At 34.9% G+C, this 13,420-nt stretch overlaps 1 protein-coding gene across 2 annotated transcripts in view; it reads right to left on the reverse strand.

The window, feature by feature from the left end:
- Positions 1 to 13,420, reverse strand: part of Dhx15 (DEAH-box helicase 15) — a 190,238-nt gene that overhangs the window by 158,098 nt on the left and 18,720 nt on the right. For both annotated transcript variants that reach the window (XM_090377960.1, XM_090377959.1), the window contains exon 3: positions 4,634 to 4,807. In XM_090377960.1, the coding sequence (XP_090234086.1) occupies positions 4,634 to 4,807 (174 nt within the window). The remainder of the gene's footprint in view (positions 1 to 4,633; positions 4,808 to 13,420) is intronic.

Below are 13,420 nucleotides of genomic sequence, written 5' to 3' on the forward strand. Positions count from 1 at the left end.
CACCAAATTTTAATTTGAGATTGGTATGCTCCTTACATTGGGAACAAAGAAAAGAATCATCACTTAGATTATCAACTAGACTGACCTTTAAATACCTGCCACTGGCTATGAAAGCAATGAACTCGTATGGGAATTGCCTATGGTCATTTCCATCTGTGTCGTGTATTCTCAGACGGAGTATTCAATGTGGATTTTGTAACAACCATTAAACTATTAAACCAAGAAAATACCATAGAATTAATTTTACAGAATTTAAATCAAGAAAATAATAGAGATTACTTTACCTGCTACTGAAATTAAAAATTTGGGTTTACAAGATACTGAAAAGAATAAAACCTAGTGGAATTAATTTTAGAAAGGGAAGAATTGAATTTAGAAAATATTACAGATTGTCAACTATCCTATGGTCAGATGAAGCTCACTTTCAATTAAACAGGAAATAACTTCACAAAATTAAATTTATATAATTAGAGAAAAAGAAAATTACAAGTTATCTAAACATATTACAGAAAAACTAAAATTTGTCTACTAACCACTTAATTCAAATCTTCCTTCAATCTTGAATATAATTGTACAGAGTTCACTGCAGCAGAACTGCTCTCTATGATGGCATCTGCCAATTCAAAATTGTTTATAAACAATACCAAGCTTTATTTCGCATGTTTTTGTTGTGAAGTCCTCCCAAGGAGTGATCAACATCCTTTCAAGTTTTTAACACCCATGCTAATCTTCCATTTGATAATTAAAACACATTCAAAAAAGAACTGTTTACAAACAAGTTTAGAGCCATTTATATTAATAAAACATTTGTAAGTGACTTATGTCCCTTTGCTACAGACCTCTGACAGTGTTGTTGAGTCTTACCATTAACTATGACATTTATCTTCTGTTTGATAAAATCTTTCTAATGTTCTGAAGGTGGCATTGAGAAAGTGTTTCTTTTCTCTGGCCTTTCACAACATGAAAGTTGGGACTCTGTTTTCTTCCATCCTATCAAACAATAAGCAAATTAAAGAAATTTCTAGCTGATCACTAGTAAGATATAGTGTGAAACTGACTTGTGGAATGTCCTCACTTTAGTTGTAAGGACAATCCACTTTTTGCTTCAGGTCAAGTCAGTTACTCCTCTCTGATATGAGATAAAATAAGTCTGAAAATATTTATGTTAATAAATAGGTTTTAGACTTATGCCAGTTAGAACACGTTTTAAACTACAAGAAACATGGAATAAGTCAAAAATTCACTTTCGGGTGACTTTTCTTAACTTACTTCTTTTCTTCTGAGGGGTAAACATCTCCAAGCTGGAACCATATCTCATATCTGACTATACACGCCAGATGACTGAAAAGGCTACATAAGTTGAAAGTTGGTTTTCAACTATCCTATGGTCAGATGAAGCTCACTTTCACTTAAACAGTTTTGTTGTAAGCAGGAATTGCCAATTTACTGGCAATTCCAATTCCATCATATGAAGAACCCATTGTTAGCTGGCATTTTTTACCATTCTTTGCCTGCCAGATCTCAAAGCAGACAATTCATTGCAAAGCTCTCAACATACAACAAATATATTCAATGCAGCTGTAGATAACACAATTCCTCAACATTTATTGATCTTTTGGTCTTGCAATACTTTTGGCAAGGAAATGTATACTAGATTGTTCTTTGCATTTATCCTGTTGGCAGTTGCATAAATTCACACACAACACTGCCAACTTCATAGCACACTTTCACTCTATTCAATGGAGACCTCAAATTTGTAAGTAAGAAAATTAGTTAAAAAAAACCCACTCATACAATATAAATAAATACAGTGGATTCCGGTTATTTGGGCCACCGGTTAATCGGGGCAGCCATTTATTTGGGGCAAATCTTAAAAAACAGAAACCAATCGAGAAAATAGCCAGGGTTTACTTTGCTTAATTGGGACAGCATGCCGTTTAATCGGGGCAGGAGACCGCAGAACTGGAGATTACCCTACGATTGTCTCCGACGGTACCACATGGTTCGGTCGAAATTCTGGAGGTCACAACCATAAAACAATTAGCAGTCACCTGTTTATTGGGCTTTTCTGTTAGTGAAATCTATCATAAACGGACAGTAAACTCGATCTTACTGAATTTGCGATAATACCAACAGATGGAATTATGTGGGTTATTATGGTGAAATGTGTTTACACTTCCATGAAATCTTCAATCATATAAAAAAATCTTCTCTTCATTCGTATTTTTAAAGCTTTGTAACTTGTTACTCCGTTCTTACTTGCGCGTATTGTGTTACTTGCAATTTGTGTGTGCCGTGTTCTTTGTTATTGATTGCTTATCTTTTTACTGTTTTAAATTTTAACTCCCCCACCCACAAATGTAAACGAACAGAAATGTCAAATAGTTCGTATGTGCATATTACAGTACGTATTAATTATTCCGATTATCACGTATATTCTTCCGATTTTCATGTATCATTTAATTTTTTTATTGGTAAGGTAATAAAGGGTAAATCTGCGCTTAATATATCTTTGCTTTTATAGCCTGTGGATTATATTCCACCTATTTTCGCTAATTAGAATCGCAGTTTAATAGAATTAAAATTCAATTCACAAACGTGATCACAATGACCGGTGCTTACTGCACATCGTATAGTGAACGGTACTTTACTATGGTGAGTTCATCGTAACGTGATTTGATTGTACAGTGAACCAATTGTAAAGGGGGGGGTACATTGTATTTTTAACTATTTATGTGAAACTTCGGATAATTGGGGTAGCTGCTTAATTGGGCCAAAACGCACTAGTCCCGATGTGTCCCAAATAACTGGAATGGACTGTATATATAAAAAATGAGTCAAAATGACCCCACTTGATCAACAATGGATTAACATGATGACTGAAGAGCATTATTAGCCGGTTGTGGTCCAAAGTTGCACTCAATGTTACACCATAAAATTCCACTTTCTATCCAATGTTGCATCCAGTGTTCCCATCAGCATTTCTGATTACAGAATTTGTTTTCCAGCTGTACTGGTGCAATTACTGTACTATCATCTATCTGTATTTCTTATAAACAATTGTAAAAGCTAAATATATGTTTGCTGATGTTTATATTCAATTATTAAGAACATACAGCATTGTTTTTTTTAACTTTTCAGTAGAATGTCATGGCACTGAGAACATCAGCATTTCTGATTACGAAATTTGTTTTCCTGCTGTTCTGACAAAATTATTGTACTGCAATCGATTTATAATTCATATAAAGAATCTGAAAAACTAATTCTATGTTTATATTCAATTGTTATCAGCTGGAAGTGTTCCCCTTCATCCTTTTTACCAATATAGAAACCAATGCAACTGTTGGCATTTCTGATTATGAAATTTGTTTTCCTGGTGTACTGCTATTTATTTATACTTACTCATAAAAAAATCAGAAAAATTAAATTCAATAGTTAATGGCAGGGGGATGTTTTTATTTATTTTTTCTCCTTCTCAACAATGTGAAAACTAGTGTGATTGTCAGCATTCCTGATTATAAAATGTGCTTTTCCTGCTGTACTGCCATCCATTTATACTTCATATAAACAATTTGAAAAACTAAGTGGATCTTTTCCTGTAAAGCAGTGGATTTTTTTTCAGTGCAGAAGTTCACAAAGTTACTTATACTCTCTGTTAGAATGTATTGTTTAGACATGCTGTCAAGATCTAATAAAGGGCCTTTCTGGTTGCAAAATTGGGAAATCGTTAGGCCTTCCTAAAGAAACTGAGAGGAGGAAAAAGGAAACTCATGGGGACTCTCAAGTAAAAAACATCAATTATCCTGATAGGTTTTGTGAAATTTTTTTCCAGGAAGAAATACTGCATTAGAGTTTTTAAATCATTTCTCGTGCTGTTTTATATATTAGCTCATGTAAACCCGAAAAAAATTTTTTAATTTCAACTAGTCATTTGTTAGAGATGGACTTCATGGGAAAGACAGTGAAAATAATACTGCAAAGGGTTAAATGTGGGTACTAAAAATTACAGTAAAACAAAATTAAACATGTTAAACAATTATGATTCATAAATGTCTAACACAGTTAATATCTTAAATGAAAGCACTGTAAAAATAATGGTGTATATTTTGGCCCATAAAGGTGATAAGCAGTTCAGTAATATAAGGGTATCTGACTAAAAAATTTTGATTGAATAACACTGGAGTACTAATTTTGTTCAAATACTTTGAATCCATTTAAACTGAAATGAAAATACTTTGAATCCATTTAAACTGAAATGAAAATACTTGAGACCACTGAACTTTGAATTAATGAGGATACACTGTAATAATAATAACTGACACAAAAAGCCATTTTACATCAATAATAATAATAAAGGCAAGAAACAATTTTATATAATAATTAAATGTAAAACAAAGAGTACCTAATTTCTGTATCTTATCAAGGTTTTAATTTTATGATGATTTAACTGAATTTTTCACCACTGAGAGGCTAAAGTAGAATATAGAATATCTACCATGAAAATTAGTTTTAAGTCAAAAGGACCAAAACAAAATCACTGCCTAGAACACAGTGTTTTACACAATTTGTTTACACACAACTTTCATGAAAATGATCAAATCAATTACAGATAAATAAAATTAAGTGGCCTTACCTGTGTTGTCTTTCCAGATCCAGTCTCACCAACTAGAACCATAGTCTGATTTTTATTAAGCAGATCAAGAAACTTATTCTTATACTCCCATACTGGTAAAGTTATGCGTTTTCTGAAGTGTTCATAATAGCGAGTTGTATGTGGCAAATCATTAAATGGATTCAGCTGGGGTTGCTACAGGACAAAAATAGATTTTAAAATTTTAATAAACAGGTATACATACACTCAGACCCACTTTATTTGGCTCACATACCTAATGTGGTAGCAGAACCTCTTCTGTTTATAACGGGGGGGGGGGGGTGTATGGCAGCAATGAATTCCTGCCATAGCCCAACCCGCCATCTGACTTTGAACTTGGAAACAGAATTCATGTCAGACATTTTCCAAGCCAATAGTGTCCAGTTCTGATGCTACATATTCACTGTAAGCATATTTCTTGTTGTGTACAAACAACAACAGTGCACAATAAAGGTTTCCTACTGTAACTTAAATGGTGCAAAACCTAACATCACATGCATGAATGCCTGTTGCAGTGTTCCTTGATTAAACTAGGCTATTATTTCCCTTGTGGTGGCATATCTCTTGGTTTGTGCAATTCCCTATTCTACCTGAATATCAACTACTGGCAACTGCCCCAGGCACATGTTAGCAGTTGACATTAAAATAACACAAGGCCATTCCTTATTTACATGTGACATACCAAATAAAGTGAGCACTGAGTGTATTATATATTGTCAATATCTTATTTGTTGCAGCGAACAGAAAATTTGTGGAAATTCACATAGTAAATGAATAAATATTAAGTTAACTAGTTTGCAGCTATTAATCAATAAACTAAAAATAATGTGTGGAGAAAGTAATTTCAGAAACAGGTAATAAAGTCAGAAATAAATTTTTTTAAACTTACAATAATAGGAGTATGCAGCTATGGTCAAAAGTCATTAACTTTTATATATTCATAATTTCACTGGTTTCATATTTTAAACATAATTTCACCTTACATAGGCCAGTTCTGCAGAAACCCAGAAATCCTTTCAAAGAAATCATATCATCTGGACAGGTGCATTTATATCAGCTGACTACCTTACCCAACTGTTTACATAAGGTGAATTTGCTTTCCTCATGTTTCCAATAAGTTAACAGCCTGAGGAATTGTCAGTATGCATTTCTTAGCCCTCCAGCAGGCATGTAAAGTTATGTGGGCTACTTTGTGTGGCATTCGATTTTGGAATAATGGTAAAAACAGTTTAAAATTGTGTGCTATAATGTCAGTATCGTAAATAATATAATCTTTTAAATTGCAAAATGCACCAACAAAGACTGCCATCACTGTTACTGTTGACAAAGAACATAACACACTTCTGTTATGTTCTCTGTTCTATTAACACAACCAATAACACAAATCTAAAGAAAAATGGGTATACATTGCCATTATTTTATTTATTGCATTGAAGACTCAGAAAATTTGTGGAAATTCACATGAAAGTTGGATAATATTAAATTCAACATTGTTTGCAGTTATCAATCACTATAAATAATGTGGGTGGGGAGACAGTTAAGTTCAGAAACAGGTAATAATGTCAGAAATAAAATAAAACGGTAATAAACAATGAAAAAAATAATACAAAACTAAAGTAATACTATAGTTTCAGGGATGGTAAACCTACGTAACATCAACCTTTTTCACAAGAACCACAAAAAAAAAAAAAAAAAAAATTGTTGAATCTTTATTTCTTATTCCACAGTAAAATTTTTATTTTCTATGATATCTGGATTGATCTAATCCCACAACTCTCCCACTTTTGCCATTCCTCTGCATTCAGGAATGGAACTAAATCCTGTCATGTAATCTTCTTCATTAATGATTTCTAATATGTTCCAATGAAAAATAACTATAAATGCAAACAGATGTTTTCTAAAATGAAATACGGTTGAACTTGGTTATAATGAGCATCAAGGGATTGACAAAATTCCCTTGTTATAAAGATCAACGTTACTCACTATCAGTGATGAGTTATTTTTATGTACCTCCAATATTTTTATAATTCTCAATAATTTGTTAAAAAGACAGATTCAAAAAACAAAATAAATATTACAGAGAAAAAAATATTAGTACAGTAAGCGTCGGTTATAGTAGTAGTGGCATGTGATGCAAGAAAGCAAGCGTATGAGCTTATGCAGCATCAGCCAAAAAAAAAAAAAAAAAAAAAAAAAAAATCACACCATTCCTCCAAATGCCTGTCCAGTTCCTCCTTAAATTTATTTAACTTATCAACTTCCACAATGACAGATGGAAGTTTGTTCCAGCAATTAACCACCCGCTGGCTAAAGGCAAATTTCCGCACATCTATTCTACATCTGTCTTTCCTTAATTTGAATTTATGTCCCCTTAGGTTCATAATCTGTACAAGTGGAAGGATCCCATCACAATTCAGCGTACTCAACCCATTCAAGGCCTTATACACCTCAATCAGATCACCGCACAGGTGCCTAGTCTCCAGCCACTGCAATTTGCAGGACTTAAGCCTCTCTTGGTAAGAGGATCCCTTCATTCCCCTCACCAACCTTGTTACCCTTCTCTGTACACGCTCAAGCAAATCTACATCCTTCCTAAAATGAGGCCTCCAGACCTGAACGCAGTACTCAAGGCGTGGCCTGACCATTGCCTTATACAGAGGGACAATCACCTCCTTTTCCCTGCTAGCAAAATTCCTATATATCATTGACAAAACCCCATGATCTGCCCTGGCAGCCTGTCTGCATTGCTCAGAAAACTTCATATCTGACTGCACAATTACTCCCAGGTCTTTTTCATTTTCTACCACCTTAAGTGTAGTACCACACAGTTGGTACATTTCGCTGGGGTTACTTCTACCCATATGCAGTACTTTGCATTTGTCAAGGTTAAACTTCAGTTGCCACTTCTTAGCCCATCTGCCCAAATTATCTAGATCCTGTTGCAGTAGCACACTGCCATTACTGTCATTAACAACCCTGCCAACCTTTGTACCATCTGCAAACTTCGACATTAAGCCTGATATACCTTCATCAATATCATTGATGAAGGTATACAAAACAACAGTGGACCCAACACCGAACCCTGTGGGACGCCACTAATAACATTAGTCCACGAAGAGCAGCACCCATTGATTACCACCCTCTGTCTTCTCCCACTCAACCATCCTTTTATCCATTGCAGCAACTTACCCTTAATACCATTCTGTTCCAATTTGTACAATAGTCTTCCATGCGCAACAGTGTCAAAAGCTTTACTGAAATCCAAATATATGATATCAAAATTATTTTTTGCATCCAGTTCCTTTGTAACAACATCATAATATCCTATCAAATTTGTCAGACAAGACTTTCCCTTAACAAACCCATGTTGTGTCTGAATTATTGCTGCAGTCTTGTCTAGATGATCCTGCAATGCATCTTTAACCAGTGACTCCATTATTTTACCCGGAACAGAAGTTAAAACTAACTGGCCTGTAATTACTCGTGTCACCCTTTGATCCCCCTTCGTGAATTGGGGATACATTTGCACATCTCCAGTCCGTGGGGACCTCCCCTGAGTCCAAGGATGCTCTCATAATTATGGCTAAGGGTTTGCTTAGTTGCTTTGCCGCCTCCTTTAATATAACTGGATAGATCCCATCCACCCCAGTGCTTTTCTTATGTTTAGCTTCAATAATTTCTCCTCCACTTTGCTCTCAGTTATTACAAAATCATTAAGCACCCTGCTACAATTTGATAACCTTCTGCCATTTTCAAACCTTAATAACTCCTCATGTGTGAATGTAGATGCAAAATACTCATTCAGTTTGTTTGCTATCTGAGCAGGATCATCAACAGTCGAACCATCGATATCAAGTGGATCAATCAGATTCATCCCCTTCTTTTTAGCCTTTATATAAGTAAAGAAATCCTTGCTGTTTTTCTTAGCATCTTTTGCCAAAGATTTCTCTTAATCTGCCTTCGCCTGCCTAACCTCCTTTGTGACCTAATTACAGACTAGCTTATATCTGCCACAGGCTTTTGAGTCGCTTGATAATTTATATGCACCCATGAATATTTTTCCTCTGTCACGAGTCTCATTAGTTCATTTGATAACCATTTAGACCTAAACCTTGAACGATATTTCTTAATAGGTATGAAACTTTTAGTAGCACCCACGATTAATTCCTTGAATGCTTCCCACTTAGAATTTACTGTTGGTAACATCGTCAGTTGATCCCACTGTACAGAATTTAAAAACTGTCTGAGACCACTGTACTCACCTTTACGGAAGCAAAAACCCTTTCCTTTACCCCTGATGGTAATTATATCTTTAAGTAAATCCCTCATCAGTACACTGTGATCACTGCCACCTAGTGGTTCCTTTATCCGCAAATTCTTAATACACACAAATGATCACTGCTGATAACCAGATCAAGAGTATTACCCTCTCTGGTTGCCTCTCGAACATGCTGCTGCTGCAGAAAACAATCATCCAATAAATCCACAAAAGTCTTACTAGTGTGTGAATGACCAACCCACAAGTTCCAGTCAATATCTGGGAAGTTAAAATCCCCCATTATAAGACATTCTGATTTACTAGCCCACTCTATTTCTCTGTACAATTGTTCATTGTAGTCATTCGAGTCATTAAGCCTACTCTTATTTTTGCTTTCACAGCGCTTATGTCACACCAAACTGACTCAGCAGTGCACTGTTCATCTATATCAACTGGATGCACTTCTTTTGATTTTGTTTTTCTTAATTAACAGCATAACACCTCCTCCCTTTCTATCCTGTCTATCCTTTCTGTACACATTGTACTCCCCAAATTCCAGTTCTGCATTCCTTATATCTGTGTGACACCACATCTCTGCTATCCCAACAATATCTGCCTTTGATGTCTTGACCAACACTTCAAATTCATCAAATTTATTTACTATACTTCTAGCATTGGTATACATGTACCTATTCTTCTTATTAGTTACCCTAACACATCCCATATACGCACCTGTTTCACGATGACTGCCATCAGTCCCTGAAACGCCCAACACCCCTCACTCCACGCCGCTGCTTATTCTAATAGAAGTAGTGCAAGAATCACCTTCACCTCTGCCTGCAGCTACTTTTAACCTTTTAGTCTGTGAATCCCCCCAAGCTAGCAGTTTTCCGACCCACCTAACACTGCCTCGATAGCATCAGCAAATATTCTTGCACCCTTTCTATTTAAGTGTATCCCATCCCTGTAGAAGCAGTCTCTCCTGTTAACAAGCACAGACCACGCTGAAAAAAATTCTACCCCTTGAGCCTTGCACATTCCCTCCAGGGACGAATTGATTAACAAGGTTCTCATCATGTATTCCCTCCTATCATGTCTGGGCAGAATTGCAGACACTTTCAAATTTAACCCTAACTCACGACTTTTTTGCAACATTGACCTATACTTGTTAAGTAAATCTGCAGATCTCCTACTCTTAATGTCATTGGTGCCAACGTGTACAACAATATCACCCTTTGTGCCCTTAAAAGATGATATATGCTTTACAACGTTATCAACGTTTGGCCCTGGCAGATATACACTTGTCCTGTTCCATCTATTCTTTTTACACAATATATTCCCCATCTCCCTGACAATAGTCACCAACAATAACTAGTTCCTTTGGGACCAGCGCATTCTGCCTTGGAGATTGCTGCTGTGTTGCCTGATGCCCAGGTGTGAGCTCTGGTGTTGAGTTGGGCAGTTGAGAGCTTGACGGGCCCCTCATATTAATTTCTCTGAGGGCATCTACCCTACACCTCAAGCTCTCAGACGCCCAGTAGAATGCTGAGTTGATGCCTAATTTCTAGACACTCTCTGCACCTGGCACACACAAAGACATCCTCCTTGGCTAGATAATGTTCTGTTCCAGAGAGTTTGGCAAACATTTCACAAGTTGCACATTTTTTTAGGCTGTGATACGTTGGAGAATTGCCCCCCTCAGTTCTCCCCCGAGTCACAGCACTCCTGCCGCTTTGTGCCTGTTGCTTTGCTACTCTAGTCTGGGGCATGATATTTTAAATTAATAAGATCAATAAATTTAATTAATTAATTGTCAACTATAGCTATCTAATAGAATCCTAAATGCAGTGATGTGTATTACGCTATATAATTATACGTTAGAGATGTCTAGTTACCACAATTAAAAATTTGAATTCCCTACTACTCTATACAAAAACAATGGCTGCAAGATTCGAACAAAATAACGGTTTAACGTATATTCAGTAGTAATCTACAAAAACTCTTTATCTAAATTAAAAATAAAAATAACCAGCATAACAATAACTATAAGACTACGCGTAAAGTACAATATAAAATAACAATTAGGTAAATAAAAAGGCAAACACTTATCGCTTTTTTGGAGCTTGTAATTCACAGCTGTAATTTTTAAAGAGAGTCAGCGCCCTCTGTCCCATCAATGTTTAGTTATCAATGGTTATTAAAATCAGCCGTTCAATAGAATCAAATTTCGAAGAACCGATCCAAATCAATAAAATGCACTACACTTTCATCGTTTACTAGATGAAAATTTTTCTAAAGCACATTTCTGGAGTTCACAACCATAAAACAATTTACAATTTCTGGTTTATTGGGCTTTTCTGTAAGTGCAATAAATGGGTAGTAGGCTCAATCTTATTCATTTGCGATAATATCGATAGCTGGAATTCTGTGTTTTCATGTTATTATGGTGAAATGTGTTTCCCCCTTCGCTGAAATCTGCTCTTCATTTCTATTTCTTGCTTGCATGTGTCATGTTAGTTCCAATTTGTGTGTGCCGTGTGCTTTTTTATTGATTGAAGCTTATATTTTTTACTGTTTTAAATTTTACTATAAAAAAAAAAAAAAAGTTTAGTGAACAGAAAGAGAGTGAATTTGAGTGTAAAAGATAAATTACAAATTATAGAAACGTATGATATTATCTTCGTAAATGGGATTTGAAACTGGAAAGAAAAACAAAAAATTGCATTGGTTTTGGACAACTGCCCCGCTCATCCAAAGATGACTTTCAAAAACATTGAATTAGTTTCTCTACCTTCAAATACCACATCACTGATTCAATCTCTCAACCAGGGAATAATAAAAACCTTTAAGACCTTTTATAGATCGGATATGAGGTGAAGAAACATCCAGTCTATAGATGAAGGTTTGGGAACATCATTTGATATCACAAAGTAGATAACTGTTCTAGATGCACTTCATATGACAATGAGTGCCTGGAATGAAGTTTCCGAAACATGCATTAGCAACTGTTTCAAAAACTGTGGATTAATGATTCATGATGAACAACTAAGTCACAATACTGATCACATTGAAAAGCCCGAAGACATGGGTGAACAGGAGTTTAATGAATGGGTGGACATAGATGGTGAGCTACATGTTACTACAGCTTTAACAGATGAAGAAATTGCCCAGTCTGTTACTGATAATTTCACCAAGGAGGAGGAGGAAAAAATGAATTCCAGTTACAAAGTGGCAAACATGTGAAGCTATAGCCATCCTGAGGAAAGCGTTGGAAGAAACTGGTGAAAGTGATTGTGAATATAGACTTTTATACAATATTGAAAAATTTATAAATAGACTTTGTAGTGATAATTTAAAGCAATCTAAAATAAGTGATTATTTTAAATTACAATCATATTACAAATTGTTATGTTTAATTAATATGTATATTAATTAAGCTATGTACGTAACTATAAATAAATTTTTATTTTGCTCACCTGTGGATAAATTTATTTTTATTTGTTCAGAACGTAAAAATCGGAATATTCTTCTGATCGATTTTTACGTATCATTTAATTGGTAATAAAGCATAAATTTGTGCTTTATATCTTTATTTTTATAGCCTCTGGATAATATTTGTCGATTTTTGCTTATTAGAATCAAAATTCAATTTGCAAATGTGATCACTATAACCGGCACTTACTGTATATACCTACATATTATATATATTAATATGCTTGTATTCGGTTTTTAAATCAATCCAGCAAACTGTTGTTACATACAAAATCATCACATACAAATTGTTTAGCAAATTTTTCCACTTGAGCCTTCAAGATCAGACTATCTACTGAAAACCCAGCACTTCTTTGTGTAATGAATGAACCATTGAAACAATACTTCAACGTTTGTAATCTTGCACTTTCTAATATACAGTAAGACCCCCGTATCCGCGGAGGATACGTCCCAAGACCTACCGTGGATGGCTGAAACCGCAGATATAAGCAAACACCTGCTGACCCCATATATAATGTAATTTTCTTGTACATACATATGTATAATAAAGTTGAATTGATAAATTAAACACACACAGTAAGACATTACCAACATTAAATACTGTAATAATAATGTACAGCACTCTCGATTTACCAGGATTGGATTAACCGGGACATTTCAAGACTCCGAATTAAAAAAAAAACCCAACCAGAAATCATAAAATTCAAGTAATAACTAGAATAGATATAAACAGATATTTTGCAAGTCGCAAATAAGTGACAAGAACCGGCATTATAAGTCGTCATTGGAAGATTAGTGTATCTATTATCTTGCTACCCGCTGTCTTCACACCTCCCGCTCAAAACAAAAAAAAAAAAAGAGAGAGAGACCAAATGTTTAGTTTGATTTAGTGCGTCGCACTGCAAAGGAAAAATGTTGTTTCGTTATTTATTTCAGGGGTGTTGGAATTTTTTTTTTTTTTTTTTGTTTAGAAATCGTGAAAATGATGGGCAAACGCAAGAGTTGTGCTTTAAAATTAA

This window comes from Mastigoproctus giganteus, chromosome 7 (assembly GCF_048544385.1).
Source record: "Mastigoproctus giganteus isolate SK-2022 chromosome 7, ASM4854438v1, whole genome shotgun sequence".
Classification (NCBI taxonomy): Eukaryota; Metazoa; Arthropoda; class Arachnida; order Uropygi; family Thelyphonidae; genus Mastigoproctus; species Mastigoproctus giganteus.